General features: G+C 46.3%; 1 protein-coding gene across 1 annotated transcript in view; it reads left to right on the forward strand.

Moving 5' to 3' along the window:
• BBS9 (Bardet-Biedl syndrome 9) overlaps positions 1-19,552 on the forward strand; it is a 201,979-nt gene that overhangs the window by 120,368 nt on the left and 62,059 nt on the right. Inside the window, exon 12 of the mRNA XM_051970279.1 lies at positions 10,379-10,561. Coding sequence (XP_051826239.1) covers positions 10,379-10,561 — 183 coding nt within the window. The remainder of the gene's footprint in view (positions 1-10,378; positions 10,562-19,552) is intronic.

The following is a 19,552-nucleotide window of genomic DNA, read 5'->3' on the forward strand; positions in this document are numbered from 1 at the left end:
GGACTGTCCCTGTCCTTATTTTGCTCATCTGCCACTGCCTGGATATGCTATCTGACCTTTGATTTCCTTTCTGGTTTTCCTTAAGAAACCTGGTCTGAGTCAGGAAAACTAAGGCTGGCTTCTGTTCCCTTCTCTTGGTGACCCCAAAAGGGTGCTGACTGTTGCCCCATCACTTTCTGTGTGTCTTTACTAATTGGGACGTTTCGCTGAAGTTGTGACAGATCCTGACCAGATATCAGAGCTTGTGCTGGCTTCAGACCTCCAGGACTAGAAAATGAGTTTACCAGTTTTATTACTCTGCTTCATATGGTGTCATTTGAAATGTTGTGGGCTTGGCTAGAAGTTTTCAGACCGCCATCTTTGTGCCTCCCCTTCTCTATCTTTTTGTAGTTGAGTCATCTTTCAGTAATGTCTTATTCTTTGTGACCCCATTTGGGGGTTTTCTCAGCAGAGATGCTGAGTGGTTAGCTATTTCCTTCTCCAGCTCATTTTATAAATGAGGAAACTGAGACAAACTCGGTGAAGTGACTTGATCAGGGTCACACAGCTACTAGGTGTCTATGGCCAGATTTAAATTAAGGAAGAAGAGTTTCCTGACTCCAGGCCCGGTACTCTGCTTTCTCTGCCACCAAGCTGCCCTTTTTGTCTGTTATGGCCTTCAAACTGAAGTGGTCAATTCTTCCCAAGGTTTCTATTATTTCTCCTCTGACCTCTGGTCCTTGTTTCATTAGAAATAGGTTCAGGATAACAGTTTCCCTTGACTTTTCTTCTATTTAGAGAATATAATGATCTTTAAGACAAGTCAAGTATTTATCAACTACTGTGTCCAAAATAGAAAGAAACCTAGCCCAGATGGTTAAGTAGTTGAATTTATGTAGACTTGTAATTGTATGTCTTACAAGCCACCCACGAAGCTAATTAAATGCTTTGGTGGACACCCACCCATCCTTCTATCATTTTTGAATATGGGAGATGGCATTCAGAGCCATGTGGTCAGCTCTATAATTATTAAAATATCTTCATGTAGGAATGCCATATGCAACATTAATAAAAGGGTTTCTAAACTTAGAAACCATTCAGATCAGATCTCATTGATGTTGATTTTGGAAAGGGAAGTCCCCAGAATTCTCTATGGCTTGTAAAATGAGCTATGACATTGCCAACCATGCAGTTGAAATTTAAGAGCGATCTGTTGAATAGGTAACCTTATTCCAGAAAATATTCATTCTTCTTTTTACAATTTGATTCCATTAATTATTATTTTAAGACTAGGATTTCATTTTACTATAGGTAGCTTTATGGAAAGGGGTAAAGATTTGGTCAGCCAGAAAAAAAAGGGGAGAAAACGTAAAAATAGAAGTCAGTTTGGGGAACAGTTTTATTTTTAGCATAAAGCTAACCAAAAAAGTGGTGTTAGTTTCCATTTGGCTGATTGAGGTACTTGTCCATTTGGCGAATAACTTTTACAGAAAGGGTAAAATTTGCCTCCTAAGTCTATTTAACCACAGATACTTATGTCTTCCTCATTTCACATGGCCATATTGTAACAGTAAGAATTTAGAAATATCAGCCAAAGCCTAACGTTGACTTTTTGCCACTTTTTCCCATGGTCACTAGTTCTGCCCTATGGAATTAGTACAAATCTGCTCCTCTTTTCACATGATTATCCTTCAGATACTTTCAGACATTATTATATTCCTCCAAATCCTTGTTTGCAAGTTAAACATTCCCATTTCCTGCAGCAGATCCTGAAGTCTCATGTCTTTATAGCCTTTGGGTGCAGAAAGTATGGTAAGTGATGACCCTATGGCTCTTACCTCAATTGTACCAAAATGTGTGTTCTTAAGTGCTTGATTAGCTGTAGGCATCTGGATATCATCATGGAGTAACAGGAAAGGGAGCTGAGTTCTTAGGAAGAGATCATTGACCAATATAGACTCTAAGGGTAAAAGATGAACCGTACTCGCTCCTCATAGTAGAAAGGTGAGGGACTTTGGGTTGTTACACCTAAAGCAGGGAGGGATCTGGAAAAAAGCATGTGGTGCATGTACCTTTACTCACCCCCACACCCACACCCAAGCAGAAAGTTCTGTTGTTTCCATGGGACCCCCGAGTAGTTCCATAAGAACCAAGCCCTTCGTCAGTGGTTTATTTAATGGCAAGTCAGTTCAGAAGTATGACTTTTCCTTGTGCTGGCTTTTAGGGTTTATTGTAATGGTGGAACTCTGATCATTCACTGTGTGCTAAGTTCTAGTAAAGTCAAGGCTGAGTTATGGACTATTAGGTGGAAAACAGCTAGGCTTTTTGGTCCTGGATTTGTGATCTCTAATTACTTTCTTCTTTTATTTTTGAAGTAACTTTTTAAACAATGCAAATAGGAAAAAAACAATGACTGTCTCAGGGAGTAATAAATTTCAGGAGTTTTTAGAGAACAAATCATCCCAAAGTTGTGTCTTTTACAGAGAAAATAAAACGACTAAATTAATGGATAAGGAGAATCCAGTAAATACAATTTATATAGCTTTTAGTAAAACATTTGATACAGTGTCTCTTGAAATCCCCCTCACAAAATTAATTAAGCTTGGCTAGTAAAGGAGCCTAGTCCCACTGAACGAGTGCTGGCCCTGGGCCAACGACAAAGAGAAATAAGGGGCCGGGTGTCAGTTTGGGGGCAGGAGACGGCATCGTGCTACAGGGACCTTCTGCTTTCACATCATTGTCGAGTCTTCAGGATAGGACTTGGCGTGTGCCAGTGACCTAAGAGAAGGGGCCAGTCCTCAGGTGGGCAGGGGAGGGAGGAAGAGGGAGCTGGTCTCATTGTTCTCCCAGAGGGCCTCAGGGAGGGCTGCCATGACAGGCCAGTGGCTTGGATTGGAGTGAGGGAGACTGGGCCAGGACCCGCCTCTGGGGCCAGTGGGCAAGACACTGACCAAGACTAGTGCAGATGGCCGGGATGCAGTGGGAGGCCCCGGCCTTTGTAAGCTAAGGTCTTGGAAAGCAAATCCAAGTCTAAAAGCCCCCAGGATATCTATGAGGGGCAACAGTCAAAGGACAGAAGACTCAGTGGAAGATTCTTCCAGTAGAGGGAGGCCATACCAAGATGCAGAAAGTGTCGGGGAGCCTGAAGGTTTGTCTGACTCAAACCTTCCCCCAAAGCCTTGGTCTTCCTTACGTTGGCTCCTTGGCTTCCCTGCCCCTGCCAGTCATGGGTTCCAAGCCTCTTCCTGACTCGGCTTCCTCCATCCAGTGATACATCCATTCAGTCTTTATTAATGGATTAGAAAAAGGCAGAATAGAAATGCCTGAGTGTTACTTTTGTGCCCAAGGAGCATAAGAAATAAAATGTGGAAAATCTAAAATCTGAGTAGAGGAAAAAAGAGTTTGAAGGTAATCTGCAGTGTGACATACCCAATGATAAGTATTTAACAATTAATTGCTGGAATTAACAAGCTTTTTGTTGATACTACCTTTTGATATATATATTAAACATAGATTATAATGTATTATAGAATGGTATAATATAACGTAACGTATATGTATTTTAAAAGTACAGTGATAATCCCTTGTACTTCTTTGGAGTTTTGTGTCTTCCAAATGCCTGCCTTCTCTTTGTCCCCTCTCAGCCTTGGACCTTGGAGGTCCGTACTTGTTGTCTGATTTTAGAGAGAGAAGCTCCCAGGGGATATTTTAGGAGCCCAGAAATGCAGAGTTTGGGGGGACCTTAAAGCCCCTTTGTCCCACCTGTTCCTGACTAAGAATCCCGTCTGTGACACGCTCAGCATACCCAAGGGGTTGCCAGTGAGGGGGACCGATTCTTCCCTAGAGAACCCATTCCACGTCAGGAAACCTTTCTGTATTTTAAGTCTAAATTTGTCATTTTCAGCCACTGCTGCCGAGGAGGACCGATTAGATGCCTCTTTGGTGACATCCCTTCAGTCACATGAACACGGCTTCTGGGTCTCCCTTGAGCCTTCTCTTCTCTCAATCAGTGACTCCAGTTCTTTCAGCTAATTCTTATAGGTCGTGAGCTCCAAAGTCTTCATTATTCTGCTTGCTTTCTTTCGTAGTCTCTCCAGCTTGCCAGTGCCATTTTTCAGCTGCCCTACCCAGAGCTAACAGAGGACTCCAGAGGGGGTCTGATCAATCAGTAAACGTTTATGAAGTGCCTACTATGTGCCGGCCCTTGTACTAAGTGCTGAGGACACAAAAGGAGGTAAAAATTAGTCCTTATCCTCAGGGAGCTTGCCATCGAATAGGAAGATAAACAGGTCTCTACGAGGCAGACCACTATGTATGGGATAAATAGGAGATGATTAGCAGTGGAAGGGAACTAGAATTAAGAGGGGTTGGGCAAAGCTTCCTGGAGATTTTGGTAAAGACTTAGAGGAGGCCAGGGAGGCCAGGAAATGGAGGAGGGAGAGCGGTCCATTCAGAGAAAGTGCCCAGAAATGGCAAGTGGGGGGCCAGGAGGCCATTGTCACTGGATTGAAGGGGGCCCATTGGAGAGGGAGGTGAAAGAAGGGAGTACAGGTAGGAGGGGGCAGGTGAGGAATGGCTTTGGAGGCTCAACAGAATTCGGTGCCTGAGTCTGCTGGCTCCAGGAGGAAGTGGGGATGATGGGTGGCATTTGATGGCCTATGGGGGAAATGATCACTTCTGAGCTTTAGGAAAATCACAGCCAATGGTTGGAGCGGGGAGAACTTGAGGTAGACAAGAGCCCCTGGAAGCTATTATAATCACCCAGGGTGAGTGATGAGGGCCCGCACTGGGGTAGCAGAGCTCGCGGAGAACAGGACATATTAGGTGAAGTGGAGAGCCTTTGGTATCATGTTGGAAATAGGGATGGAAAGAAGGAGAATTTTAGATTGTGAGCCTGAGGGACTGAGAGGAGACTGGCAGGGGGGAAAGGAGGGGAAAGGATGAGGGCAGAGTGTAGTGGGATCAGAGAAGCAGGGACCAGGACAGGGGAAGGGATGAGGACAGAATGTAGTGGGAGCGGAGAGCATCTCCTTAGTCTAGGACTCTGGACTTCTCTTAATGTAGCCTAAGGTTGGATTAACCTCCTCAGCCACACATTGTTGACTCTCACCGAGCTTTCAGTTCACAAAAGCCCCAGATTTTCCCCAGGCTCTTGGGCCTTGTCTTCCGTATCTCCCAGGCTCATGAGTACAGGACTCCATGTGACCTGGAGAAGGCAAAGCAGCAAAAGGATCCAGAGTCACGCTGTGAGGACCCAAAGCCCTAGAATGCCAGAGCTGAGAAATCTTAGCAGACATCTAGTCTTGGCTTACAGACGAATGAACTGAGGACTCTTTGGCTGAGGGATGGGGGCAACTGGTGGGGCTGAAAGATGGGGTGATGCAGCCTGGAGCCCAGGGTGGCTGCATGAAAATGACATTAGTTCAGCATTCTAGGGGTCTGAAACCTAGGAAAGCCCTCATTCCTCATGAAGCTCTTTTTGGTGAAGTTCTTCTGATAAATGGATATAACCCATGGAAGAGAAGAGTTCTCTTCAGGCTTAAAGATATTCTAGTTAAGAGGAAATTTCTAAATGGTCCCTTTTTATTTTTATTTATTTTCAAAACATATGCATGGGTAATTTTTCACCTGGCAAAACCCTGTGTTCCAATTCTCTCCCCTTCCCCCATGCCCTCCCCTGGATGGCAAGTAATCCAATATTGGTAAAAATTTATGTTAAATCCAATATATGCATTCATATTTCTACAATTATTTTGCTACACAAGAAAAAGATCAAAAAGGAAAATAAAGGAAAAGAAAATAAAGTGCAAGCAAACAACAACAGAAAGAGTGAGAATGCTAGTTTGTAGTCCACACTAAGTCCCACAGTTCTCTGGGTGCAGATGGCTCTCTTCATCACAAGAATATTGGAACTGACATAAATCATCTCATTGTGGAAGAGCCACGTCCATCATGGTGATCAGAATTGATCATTGTATATTCTTGTTGTTGCCGTGTGTAATGATCTCCTGGTTCTGCTCATTTCACTCAGCATCAGTCCATGTAGGTCTCTCCAGGCCTCTCTGTAATCCTTCTGCTGGTCATTTCTTACAGAACAATAATATTCCATAACGTTCATATACCACAATTTACTCAGTCATTCCCAACTGATGGGCATTCACTCAGTTCCCAGTTCATTGCTACTGCAAACAGGGCTGTCACAAACATTCCCATACAGGTCCCTTTCCCTCCTTTAAGATCTCTTTGAGATATAAGCCCAAAGTAACACTGCTGGGTCCAAGGGGATGGCCTAGTTCCAGATAGCTCTCGAGTTCACAACTCCACCAGCAGGTTTTCCCGCATCCCCTCCAACATTCCTCCTTCTCTTTTCCCACCATCTTAGCCACTCTGAGAGGTGTAGTGGTGTTCAGAGTTGCCTTAATTTGCATTTTTCGGATGAATAGTGATTTAGAGCATAAATGGTCCCCTTTTAATGCATCTCCCACAAGGGAGCAGAATGTCTGCTTTGGTATTGTCTTGTTGGTTCAAAAAAGGAAATCTGTGCTGTTCATTGCAGTTCTTCTGTTAATTTTGAGTCGTTTGGGATGGCGACAGCAAAACAAAACATTATTAAAAAACCCAAAACTTTATTCTTTTTATGAAAGGAAATTCTTTAGAATTATTTAATTTCTCTTAGATTCAAATAAGTTCATGGATTGACCAGGCACTAGTCTAGGCACTTTGTCTTTAAGGAGATCATACTCTCCCAGATTATACAACATGTAAACTGATATTAGTGCATAGAATAAGGAGATGCAAAGTTATTCAGGGGTGGGCTCCATTCACAACTTAGAGGACCAGAAAAAGCCTAAAATAGGAAATATTACTCCGAGTGAGTTTTAACGAGAGGTACGGGCTCCAGAAGGCAGCTAGAATGTTTTGGGCACATGAGGCTGGGCAGACAAAGGCAGAGGACCGGCCAGTGGAGTGTCATGTGGGGAGGAGAAAGTGTCCCGGCTTGGTCGAAGCCTGGGACATGTGAGGGCCTGATTCCCCGGGGAGGGTCAGAGGCAGCTGCTGATGACTATCCTGGAGGCGAGGAGGGCCCAGTTGGGCTCTGGAAGCACCAGCCTGTGGAGGAGGAAAGGGAGCAGCCTGGATCCTGGGAGGTCGGGGGAGGCTGTAACTCGGACGAGAGATGATGGAGGCCCTTGGGGCAGAAAAGCCAAACCAGCCTGAAGCCCCCACAATCCCAGATGAGCAGTCTTAGGGGACTGACCAAGGGCAATGTTCTTAGCCGTCCTCGAGGCTTTCTGTGCGCGGGCAGACTTAGGCCCTGCTGTGAGCCGCTCGTGCTGGACAGCAACGGGAGCCTGGAGGCTCGGGCTTCAGCCCCTGCTCGGCCACTTATGGTCATGGAGTCCTTGGGGCTCTGGGTCCTCGGGCCTCTCGGGGCCTCGGTTTGCTTTATTGCGTAGGAGTGGCCGGAGCAGCCGGAGCCTGGAGTGGGTAGGACAGTTTGGAGCGAGCCACCGGGCCCGGCCGGTTCACAGTCGGGTGACTCACGTCTGTTCTGCCGCCGCTGCTCTGTAACCAATTTTAGAGCCTGTCTTGGCAGCTGGAAGTATTTGGGATTAATTTCACACCCATTTTTATGAGTCAGTCCGGCTCTCCCCCTGAGCAGCTCCCTGGGTGGGGGCGGGCGCCGCTTCTTCCTTTGGCACCCGCCAGCATGGCACTTGGACATGGGCATGTCCGCCGGGCGTTCCACGCGATTTGAGAGCGCGAGCCCGAGACGGCTCCGCGCAGTGCTTGAAATGTCAGCGCTCACGGCTCCCTGAAGCCCTGGACAGCCCAAGTCCTCAGGTGGCCAAGGAAGGTGTGTGTGCATGCACACACATCCAGAGACCCACACTGTCACACACCCACTCACACATCCACACACAATCACACTCCCCTGCCTCCCAAGCCTCTGCAGGTGGCCGGCTCCCTCTCTGGGTCCCAGGGCCCTGCTGCTCTCCGGGCTGTGAGAGGAGGAGCCGTGGCCATGAGCCCCGTGATCCCGGCCCTTTATAATCTGCCCGTCCCCAGGAGTTCCCGTGGCTTTTGTGGAGAACCGGATGGTCATCCTTTCACCTTGCCACGGAGAAGGTGGCGGGGGCCGGTGAGCTCCTTTTGGCCGGGAGGGCTTGCTCCAGGCGATGCACCCAGAGTGCTTCCGTTCTTTCTTTTTCAATCCTGGAGCTTCTGGGAGCCCAGAAGCTTTTTCTGTCCCTCTCCTGTGTGGCGTCCTGAGACTCCTGCTTGGTCACTGCTTTTGGCGGGCCCGCTCAGGACGGTTGCAGCCTCCTGGGACGTCGCTCCGCCACCCCAATCCAGGTCATCGGGTGAAGATGGCTGGGTCTTCGTGAATGGAACTTCCCACCATTTTAGCTGTCGTGTATCTTGAGATCATGGTGGGGAGCAGCTGCCAGATTTGGGGTCAGAGACCCTCGTTTGGAGCCAGACTCAGCCTTGTAATTAGGAGATCATTCCACTTCTCAGTGCCTCAGCCACGAACTGAGAGCTGGGGCTGCACCAAGAGTCCCTTCTGGACCAGAATCTGCACTCTCAACTCTACATTTCACATCATTCCAGATAGGAGCCCAAAATGTGGATGCCCCTCTGGACTCCCAGGTTTTCCCATGGACTGGTCTTCTCAGTGAGAGCAGCCGCCACAAAGGGACAGATGGAACCCCTCAGTGTCCCCTTCTTGATGCCATTGTCTGGTCATTTGATATTCCTTCGTGGATGGAGGAAGGCTTATCCTCTGGTCTCATCTGGCAAAGGGAGGAGCTTGCTTGCCACCAACCCCCCTCCTCCAGCCCTGAGCCCATTTGGAGGGACTAGTCTTTCCACACCCTTACCCCTTTTTGTAATGTTTCTGGGTCCAACATGCTGGAGCCGGCTCATAAGAGCTGATTGTTAAAACACTTGTGCCTCGGAAATTGTCAGATGTGACAAAGTGATTTTATTTTTGTTGATTTTCTAGCCTTAAGAAGTGATGGGGAAAATGTGAATAGTGTAGGTTAAACTTTAGATCAGGGGTCCTCAAACTTTTAAAATAGGGGCCAGTTTTCTGCCCCTCAGACTGTTGGAGGGCCGGACTATAGTAAAAGCAAAAACTTTGTTTTGTGGGCCTTTAAATAAAGAAACTTCATAGCCCTAAGTGAGGGGGATAATCATCCTCAACTGCTGCATCTGGCTGCGGGCCATAGTTTGAGGACCCCTGCTTTAGAGCATGGAGTGCCTATGTGGGTATAAGAGGACTCAGAACCTCTTCCTCCCTGGGCTAAGGTGGGACTTCAATGGGACAATGTCTATAGAGCGATCTCTATAAAGATTCTATAGAGCGATCTGGGTAGATTAGCTTGCTCTCCTCCTCTATGTGGCTTCTGGGGTCTCTTGGAGCAGAGCCCCCTCATTCTCTTCTCCCCAAGGAAGGTGGGCCTAGCCAGGTGGTTTCTGGCCTGACCCACATGCTGGATCCAGGAGCCCTCAGCCTGGAGCTGTTCTGCTCCAGTGACTTCTCCCACTCTGGCAGGACGACGGCATGAGGACACGGGCTCGCTTCTTGGAGGAGTCAGTGTACTCCTTTTAATGAGCTCAGGATTCACCGAGGCGTTAAAATGCAACACCCAGGGCAGGCTGGGATGCTCCATCTAATTGTTGCTTTGACTTCTTTTTTTCCATGCAAGCATTCAAAAAATCCCACAGTCCAGCTCAGCCCTGCCAGTTTTGCGCTGAGGAGATTTGGCAACAGAAAGCTCCCACACCCAGCCAGGCTGTGGGCCGGGGCTGACATTTGTGGGAAAGATGACATCACCCAACCGGCTTTCCATTAGAATCTCTGTCCACCTTTCAGGTGGAATCCTGCACGCGATTCCCCGGCATCTTGCTTCCATGTACAGGGGGCGCTCCCCCTTTCCTTTCCTTGGCTCCCTCCAGGGGTCACCTCCCGGGTCCCCTTTCCTCTAGACAACCCCCTGCCCTTAAAATTACTTTGCGTACATTTTTGCTTCCTTACTTTTTACGTGTTGTCTTCTAGATTGTCAGGGATTATCTTATTCTCACCTCTCTTCCTGGTGTCTGACGAATAGCTGTTGACTGACTTCTTGAATGAATGGATAGCAGCAGCCATGTGAATGTGGAAGTGTTAGCTCTGTCCCAGTGCCATATGGATTGGGGATGGCTTGTAACACGTTTGCCCCAGCACGAACAGAGTGGACAGACGGTCCCATTTATTGCTCCTTCTGGCTCGAATCTCTGGAAGACCGAGTTTATTGGCTTGTCTTTAAATAAAAGCAGGTGTGTGCCCCATGGTGCCTGGTGTGCGGGGTTTGAAGGTGACCAGGATGCTCCCTTTTTGCTGTTTCTGCAGGTGATCGCCCTGGCTGATACTGCGGAGGAGAACCATAGAAGTCTGCTGCAGTCTTTCGCCAAGCTGAAGAGCGCCACCCACTTGGTGATCATGCTGATCGGCCTGTGGCAGAAGCTCAACGCTGACCAGGTCGCCATTTTGGAGGCCGCGTTTTTGCCCCTACAGCAGGATTCTCAAGAGCTGGTAAGGGCTGGTCTGCTTGGTATGGGGAGGGCCTTCAAGAGATTTGGCGTGTCCACAGAAGGGACGAATATAATCCTTGTTTTCTCTTTGAGGCGAACCCTTCCCGCTTTCGTGAAACGATGATAAAAGTTGGGAATTTAGGTTGTTTTTGATGGCTACTTTTTAATTCATATTTTCTTATTTTTCTTTATTTCTTCTGTTACTTATAAGCTTACAAAATGGTTATTTGAAGAGCTGAGGGCTGCCATGAAGCCATCTGATTGGCTAATCCTTACTCCTCTGGCCAATAAAAACATTGATTTTTTTTTTCATTCTTCAATTTAAATATCCATGATAGTGGTAAGACTAATATTAGTTAAATAGAGCTCACAATGCCTTGCTAAAGTGAACCCTGAGCTAGACATTGGAACAGATCTCTTAAGATAACAGGAAATCAGGAATCATGCTAGAGTTTGGGAAGATCTGGTCAAGAATTATTTAGAGATTTTGCTGTCTCATATCCTGGAGTTCCTAAGAAAATAGATGAAGTGGATTTTGGGAGTCAATATTTCCAAAGTCTCTATTTTAAAAGATGAGCCTGGAGATTCTAGGTCTGTAAATTTAATAGAGCTCAGCGAAATACTGGACAGTTGCTAGGAAAATGAACACAAAGAAAAGCTGAAAAGAGAACATGGGGCGGGGAGTAAGAACAGGGCTTATCAAGCTGGCCTTAAGTCATTACCCTTTGGGCTGATATCGCAGGGAGAGGTCTTCTGTTGGATTTCTTATTCTGACCTGGACGCCACAGGAGTCGGCCAACTGAAAAAATGGATCAAAAACACACCTTTTCGTTAATTCTCCCGATGAAGACAGCCAATCAGAGCAGTCAGAATTACCGAGAGCCAAAAATCCTCTTAGAGAAGTATTCAGGAACAGAGAGAATGAAATAGAGGGGGAATCAGAAGGATTTGAAGCAGTCCAACAAAGTATAAAATGACATGGTCCCGGCTGGCTTGTGAGGGTCTCCGCTAATAGCAGAAGGAGAGTGAATCACTGTATGTCACACTTTTGCAATAACGAAACCATGGCCTGAGAAGCCCCTCAAAAGGTGTGTAGTCTTGGAAGCTTTAATTTGCCATCCCCTTATGATCTGGCACTGGCTCCAAACAGGATTGGGAGAAAATCACATGGTGTCGGGCTTTCTGGATAGAAGCATGTCAGGTATGGGAAGGGATTAAGAGCAGAATGACCCAGAGGGGATCTGGAAGAGGAGTCATGGTCCCAGAAATGAGAGTTCTTTGCTATGGGGACTCCTTTCTGCCTCTGCAATGCCCTGCCGCACTGAAATTTGGAGACTGCAGGGGCTGGGTCGGCTGGCCCAAGTTCCCATCTGTAAGCTCTTGATGCTGAATTCGAAAGGCTCCGGGAGCACAATATAAATTCTGACAGGTCCCACAAAGCTGGAAGGAGTTGGGGATGGGCCCCAGGACAGCTGACGGGGCCTCGCTCTAAAATGGCCGGCTCGGAAGAGCTTAGTGCTCAACTGTTAAGGGCCACGTGATGATTTGGCCCCAGCAAATCATGACCATTGTCTACTAGGGCACAGTGCAGGGTCATAGCAACACATGGGGGGGGGGGGGGGGGAGGGGAACTTGAAGCTGCTGGAGTTGTGACTTAGTGAGACATTCAACCAAAGTGCCCTTCGGCCGTGGTGTAAAGGAGAATTTCCTGAGGGGGAGGACTTTGAGTTTGCTCAGGAATTGATGATCCCAAAACAGGATCCGTGCCCATGTTGAAAGTCCTGTAGGCTGCAGCTTCTCTCTGGGTCAGTGAGTGAGTGGGCTGGGTCATCCCCTAAGGGCCCAGGCAGCCTTCCAGCCTGGCACTCTGGAGGCTCCCCAGAGACATCTTCTGCCTTCCCTGGCTGTGGACGAGGGCACGTGCTCCCTCGTTATTGGTGAGAGCCATGTTTGAAGCCCCACACGGGGCAGAACAGCGTCTGAAGGCCTCCTCGTGCTGCTTTCCATGCTCCCCGTGGTCGGTCACATTTTGAAGTTCAGTTTGGGTCTCCGGCTGTTAAGAGAGCTTTTGGAAGGACAAAAGGAGAGCTCATGCACATCTTGAAAAGGAGGAATTCTCTTTCATTTTTTGAGACAGAGTCGTTCCGTATGTGGTTTCGATAGGGTTGTTCATAATCCCTCCCATTATGTCTTTAGACCTCACAAATCAGTGTTATTGGATGGGCATCCTACCGAGAGGCTAACATGAAGAATGGAAAGCTAAAATGGCTTGGAAGGAAGGGGAGTGTGGGGGCGGAGAGAAGCCGCTTACCCGAATGTTGAAAATACATCCCATATTGAAGTTATTAAGATACCACAGAAATCTGAAAGCAATTTAGACATAAGTTTAGTTGCGAGGGGGGTGGGTGGGTGTGGGGGCGGGGACGCCATAGACATGTGGCCGGTATTTACAGACAGAAGCTCTCGGCTAGTGAACAGATTTCCCCACAAGCGTTTGAGAAGAACAGTGGTGAAAGAAAGTGCATGGGAGAATGTTCGTTTCCTTTTCCAGCAGCCCCATGCTGCGGATTGTTGTATTTTTGTTTAGATGGAACGTGTCGGGAGGCAGGCCAGACCCAGCAGGTCCCCCTGCAATGGACTCTCCCTTGTGCTCCCCAAAGGAAAAGGTGGAGAAGCTGCTGTTATCGGCCCAGAGGCGGGGAGGCTTGGGCCCAGGGAAACCCGAGATGTCACATGTGCTGACATTGCCTCGCACGATACCTTTAGCCACCTATATTGGTGCCTCGTGTTACATTTATCATTTATCATTAAAAAATAGCGTTTATTGTGACACGATACGGACGTTTTAACATCCTCGGCACTCCAAGGTGGGACGGAATTCTCCCTCGTGTCCTAAGCCAGCTGGTTCTCCGGGAACCCTCCCCAGCTCTGACAGTTTCCCAGGATCATTACGAAACAATTAAATCCTGCTGTTGCAGACTCCTGGGTGTTATTCCTCCTTTGTACTTGGAGCATCCGTGCCAAATGTCCCTTCTTATTTAGTCTTGAGCAAAACGTGATCCTGATGGAACCCTCCTAGAAAGACTGAATAGTGAGTCAGTGCAATCAGGGCAATTGGGAAACGCCTTGTCCTTCCTACTTCCACGAAGGGCACGTTTTTCTTGACAGTCGGTCTTCATGAACGTGATGAATTTTCTGTTTTCCCTTGTTCACTTTGAAGAAATTGTGTGACTGACTGGTGGCCACTTGAAGATGTCCCTTTTCATGTGCGAAGGACTGTCTCTGTCCGTGTCTCAGGAGGCAACACGCGGTGGGTTTTCAGAGGTGGGCCATACGCTTCCCCTAGTTACGCCTCCTCTGCTCCTTGACTTCCACGGAGGGCCTGCGTGACCTCATCTGCCAGGAGACTTTTCCAGGCTCGCTGGAATCATGTGTGGGGATGTCCTCCTCCCGCAGGTCCAGAAATCCACAAACACGTTTGCTGAGGGAGCATCACCGCAGGCCTTGTGCCTTGTTGTGCCCAGAGAGAAAGAGGGGCCTCTCCAACCCACCTCCACACATGGGCACAGAGCCACACATGGCATTTTAGAGACACTTTTTAAATCCAAAGGTCTTATTTCAAGGTTGGTTGTAGAATCAGTGTCTCCGAGATCGTTTCATCCAAAGTGGTGCCTCTGCAACAGCTACATGACCATCCACCCTTCATGTAAAGACAACCAGTGACAAACTTAACCTATCTTGTGGATAGCTTTAATTGGGGGGAATCAAGCTCAAATCTGCTGCTTCTCATCTTCACCATGGCTCCTAGATCTGCCATCTTGGGGCTGAGAAAGACCTGTCTAGTTCCTTTTTTTTAAATTAATCTAAATTTTAATTAAAATTAATCAAATTTTATTAATTTATTTGCTTCATACTTATAATTTAATTAAATTTTAAGTTTAAAAAACATCTAATGAACAGAGATAGATTTTTCCATCTCTCCCATCCCTTCTGCTTTGCAACCTCACCCTAGAGAAGCCATTGACTCAAGGTGGGTTGGAGCCGCTGGAACCTGACAGGTGGTTAACTTGTCAATGGGAGCACTCACACCTTAGAAATTGGCATATGCTACTCATCAAGGCCCAAGTGATTGTTTTGTTGATTGTCCAGATGTATAAAAGTGATGGAGAAAAAGGTAGTGATGCAAATTAAACTTGAAAATGTGTCATTTTGAAGATACGTGCAATTACAATTATTGTTATTATTATCATTGTTTTGGAGAGCCAGTTGTTAACCATTTACCATCATGCCCCTGCTTTGGAGTGGGAGGATAATTCCCACTGGTAAATTCCTGCTTAGAACTTCCATTTGTCTAGTGTCTAGACCCATGCCAGCTCCCTTCTCTGCCAGCTCAGCTCCTGACTCTGCTCCCATGCAGGCATCGTTTCCCCCCATTAAAATGTAAGCTCCTTGAGGGAAGGGACTCTGGTTTTTTCCTACTTGTATTTATATTCTTATCACCTATCACAGTATCCAGGTGTAGGAAGCATTTACAAATGCTTTATAATCTTTCTTCTCTCTCTGCCCATCTAATATACATAATCAAGCACAACAAATCCCTACATTGGTCACATCTGAAAAACACTCACCTCATTCTGCAGCCCCGGTCCAAACCTCCCTGTGGGAGCTGGGTAACATGCTTGAACATCAATCCTCTGGAGTCTGGACATTCGTTGCCTTGATCTTAGTTCTCAGAGTGTTCACAATTGGTTTTTTTTTTTTTTCAATGAAAGTGTTGTACAAATTGTCCTCCTGCTTCTCTTCTCTCTGTTACTTCGCCCAGGTTTGTCTGAAGCCGTCTCCTTCATCACTTATGATGTATTAGGATCCCGTTACCTTCCCATCTGATAATTGGCTCAGCCAGTTATTTTCACCAGTCAATGGGCCCATTTTACTTTCCACTTCTTTGCTCCTGTGAAAGGGAGCAGCTAAAAGCTTGGATTCCCCATTTACCTCGCTGCCTTTGAGATATCTAAAAACAGCTGTTTTATTTCCCCAGGTGGTCTCTTCTCCAGGGTAAACAGTGCCATAGAATTTAAGGTGGAAGATGCTTCCATTGGCCATTCAGTCCAAACTGTAGCCTTATGGCAAACCCAGAAATGGTAATTCATCTTTTTGCTTGAAGAACCTGGACACGTCAATCCCGTAACCCTCTGCATGGTTTTACCTCTCACCAGAGCCTTCTCCAAGTGCTAATGGCAGTTCCCTGGGGCAGTGGATAGAGTGCCAGAGTTCACGTGGAGAAGATTCCTCTTCCTGTGTTCAAACCCAACCTCAGACACTTCCCTTGTGTGACCCTGGGCAAGTCACTTAGTTCTGCTTGCCTCAGTCCCCTCGTTTGTAAAATGAGCTGGAGAAGGAATGGCAAACGTCTATTTTTGTCAAGAAATCCCCAAATGGGGCCATGAAAACTGACTAAAGGATAGCTTTCTAACACCCCGGTCCCTAGATATCCCTCACTCTTGCTCATCTCAAATGCCCTCTTTGTCAAACCACCTAATATCCAACTGCTTTGGGTTTATGCTCTTTACTCTCTTTGCGTTTATTCTGTGGATATTCTGCATCCCGTTGTCTCCCTTTTTGGGACGGCAGCACCTTGTCCGTACGTAATGATTGTTCCGTTCTTCATATTTGGGTCCATCTTGGCACGGGGCCTGTTGCTGGCCCTTGGCTGAGTGGTGATGAGAATTTGAGAACGTTCCCTTTTAGGGTTCTTCCCTCATTTATTCTCTTCTTTTCCAAACTGTTTTTGAGAGAGAGAGTTTTCCTAACATATTAATGTGATTTCTGGTATAAAGCATATGTTTATCATAGGAAATCCTTTTGTTTGAGAAGGGGCTTGTCAAGACTCACTTAAAAGGCTTAAAGTGTTCAGGCGTCACAGGATCATTTTGATGTAATGACCACGGCATGGCGTCTGGGCCGAAGGAGCCTCAGATGCTTCATCGTTACCATTATTAATGATTCTTTTCAAAAGACTCACAAAAGAAGGAAGTACTTATCGTCAACAGTAAAAGTGGAATCTTATTTCTGTTACAGCGCCATAATAATTTTAACTGTCAGTGGGAAATTAGTGGGAAAAGTAAATATTTTCTTACTGTCTCTGATGGTTGCAAGAAGGGCCGGCCCCCCCTCCCCTTCTCACACACACAGTTTGTCTCTGAGAGAGGTAAGAATCAGGAGCTGGGTGCTCTGCAGCGGATTCCCATCTGGCACTTTGGTGGTGGGCTTGTAAATGATGTTGTGGGTCCCAAGAGCGGCTGAATGGAAATGTTCTCTCTGGAGTCCTAGAATACTCATCCACATAACCATACTTGTTTGTTTTTTTCTTAGAACAGAACAGATTCATTACACAAACCCTAGGTAGCATAAAATGTACAAGCTGACATATGCAGCTTAAGCCTGCATTATTCTGTTCTAGGTATACTTCCCTGAGTGGGTCTGTATGGTAGGCAGAGAACATATTCCAAAGGGGGAGCCGAGTGAGTGAATGAATAAGGACTGACTCTTGGTGATTGTCTAGTGCCTGCTTGCAAGGTGAGGGAAGCTGCGCTTGCTCCTTGGACTTGGAGGTCCATGTCTGCATCAGCTATTTATTCTGACCGGTTCTAGACTCAATGGAGAGTTCTTCTTTGGAATCAGACTCTCAGGAGAGAAGAGGTGTGGGACACTAGATCTGAAAGCACAGTAGAAATGCTGCTGAGGATGAAGAAGACAAAAGAGGAGGAGATGTAGGTGATGGCAGAGTTGCCGGATAACAGGACTCCCCTATTTGATGACAAGCTTATGATTTAATTTACTTTGATCCAATGACCATAATTGGTTGGTTTTCTTGTTTTCTTGACCAGACAAGCTCAGGGCAGGTTTTTCATTTATTTATTTATTATTATTATTTTTTAAGATATACCTTTATATCTCATGGGCTAATACCAGTTTCTGTGCCACCGGAGGCATTTCATTCCATGGATTACCTGTAACTTTTCATTTTGGCCCAATAGACTTTGAGGAAATAGTCCCTTCCTTTCATTTACTCAACAAAAGTCACTTTTGGCTTAAATTGTTTTCCGTGCTAATGTTTTGTCACTATTCTAAGGGAACTTAGAAGCCAGTGAATATCTTCTCTCAGATCCATTTGCATTTATATATATATATATTTTTTTAATTTAAATTTTATTTTATTTAATAATAACTTTGTATTGACAGAATCCATGCCAGGGTAATTTTTTACAACATTATCCTTTGCACTCGCTTATGTTTCGTTTTTTCCCCTTCCTCCCTCCACCCCCCCCCAAGATGGCAAGCAGTCCTATATATGTTAAATATGTTGCAGTATATCCTAGATACAATACATATTTGCAGAACCGAACAGTTCTCCTGTTGCACAGGGAGAATTGAGATCCATTTGCATTTTTAATTTTTTGACTTTTTCTATTACAAGACTTTGTTGTAACTTACAAACTACATAGATTTTCTCACAGAATGTGAAGGATGAGTTTTTGCTTTGTTTCCTTCTTTTATTTGATTAAAAAGAAGACATTTAGGGCCCTTTGAGTCTTTTTTGGTGCAGTACATTGAAAAACTATAATTCTGATTTGGACACATGGATTTCCTATTTTGTTACATGTCCTTCTAATCCCTTTCCCAATAAAGTCCAATGAAGTAAGGTATAAGGCACTTTCTACTCAATTAAGAGACAAACTTGGTTGTCTTTTTGTCTCTCTGTGACGAAAGAGAACATTATCACAGGTGGCCACATTTAGGTCTATGTAGCTAGGATTTATGTTCTTCCAAAGCACGTCAGCATCAGTTCAATAAAATTAAACTCAGTCGAGCTGAGATTCAGTTTGCGATAGCCATGTGGACAGACACACACCGTCCCTAACAGTGAATAAAAATTTGTTGATGAAATTTTTGGTCCTGTTCGTAATGATGTGCTTTGCTTGCTTTGTTTAGAGTCGCCAAATTTTCCAGACTCCCAGCAAATAAAATCCAATTTCTAGTTCTGGCAGTGGAGTCTCCTTCCATACGCCTTTGTGGCTTTATAGCCATCGAGTCTCACTCCAGAGCCAACAATGTTTCCACGCAGTTTCCAGGGACGTCAGAATCCAAACCACGTCCACCCTCTCTGCATGTATCAGCTTCTTTCAAGTCTTGCTGACTTGACTGAGAGTGCAGTCTACTGTCTTGGGGGGTATGATTGTTTTCTATAAAAAGGAGATAAGGGACTCATTTTGTTCTTCCTCACCCGGTGAGAAAGAAGGCTTTTCTAAGGAGCGTGCGTTCTTTGACCTATCTTCTTCAGTACTAGAGGGGAGGCCATCTTGTCTAGCCCTCATATTGTCCAGATGAAGAAGCTCTGTCACATTGAAAAGGCCGAGGGTCGTTGTGTGATCGGCCGCTTAACCTGTTTTAACCCAGTCTTCCCCACACATCCTCTAGTGGAATTCTAGAGGAAAGCGGCCTGAAAGGCAGTGCTAGCTCTTTGTGGAGGGATCATGGGTCCATTGATGGCCTTGACTGATGAAGAGAAGGGCAGCTCTGTCCAGAAGTAGCTGAAGTTTCTGGGTGGTCCTCACAGTTCAAGCGCATTAAATGGAGAAGAGGAAAATAAAGAAAAAATCCAGTGCTGCTTTGTGCTTACCTAAGTTGTGAGACACACTGGGGGCAGTTTCTTAGTTTTCCTCACTCGTTCCTCGGTGGCTGTTTGAGGGGAGTCGATGCTCAGATGCTTGGTCTGGAGGCCCTGATGGCTTAGCCCTCTCCCTCAGGATCTAGGGGCCAGGCCCCCAAGCGTCCCTGTTTGTGGAAAGTACGTGTATCGAGGGGAGGTCACCCAGAATTCAGAGACAGCCGGAATCAGACCGGTTGTTGTCGCTGCCGCCCTCACCCTTACGAGGGGTAGGCCAGCCCCAATATCAAGAACCTGGGGATGGGAGGGAATGAACATCCAGGC

Source organism: Antechinus flavipes, chromosome 1 (assembly GCF_016432865.1).
Source record: "Antechinus flavipes isolate AdamAnt ecotype Samford, QLD, Australia chromosome 1, AdamAnt_v2, whole genome shotgun sequence".
Lineage (NCBI taxonomy): Eukaryota > Metazoa > Chordata > Mammalia > Dasyuromorphia > Dasyuridae > Antechinus > Antechinus flavipes.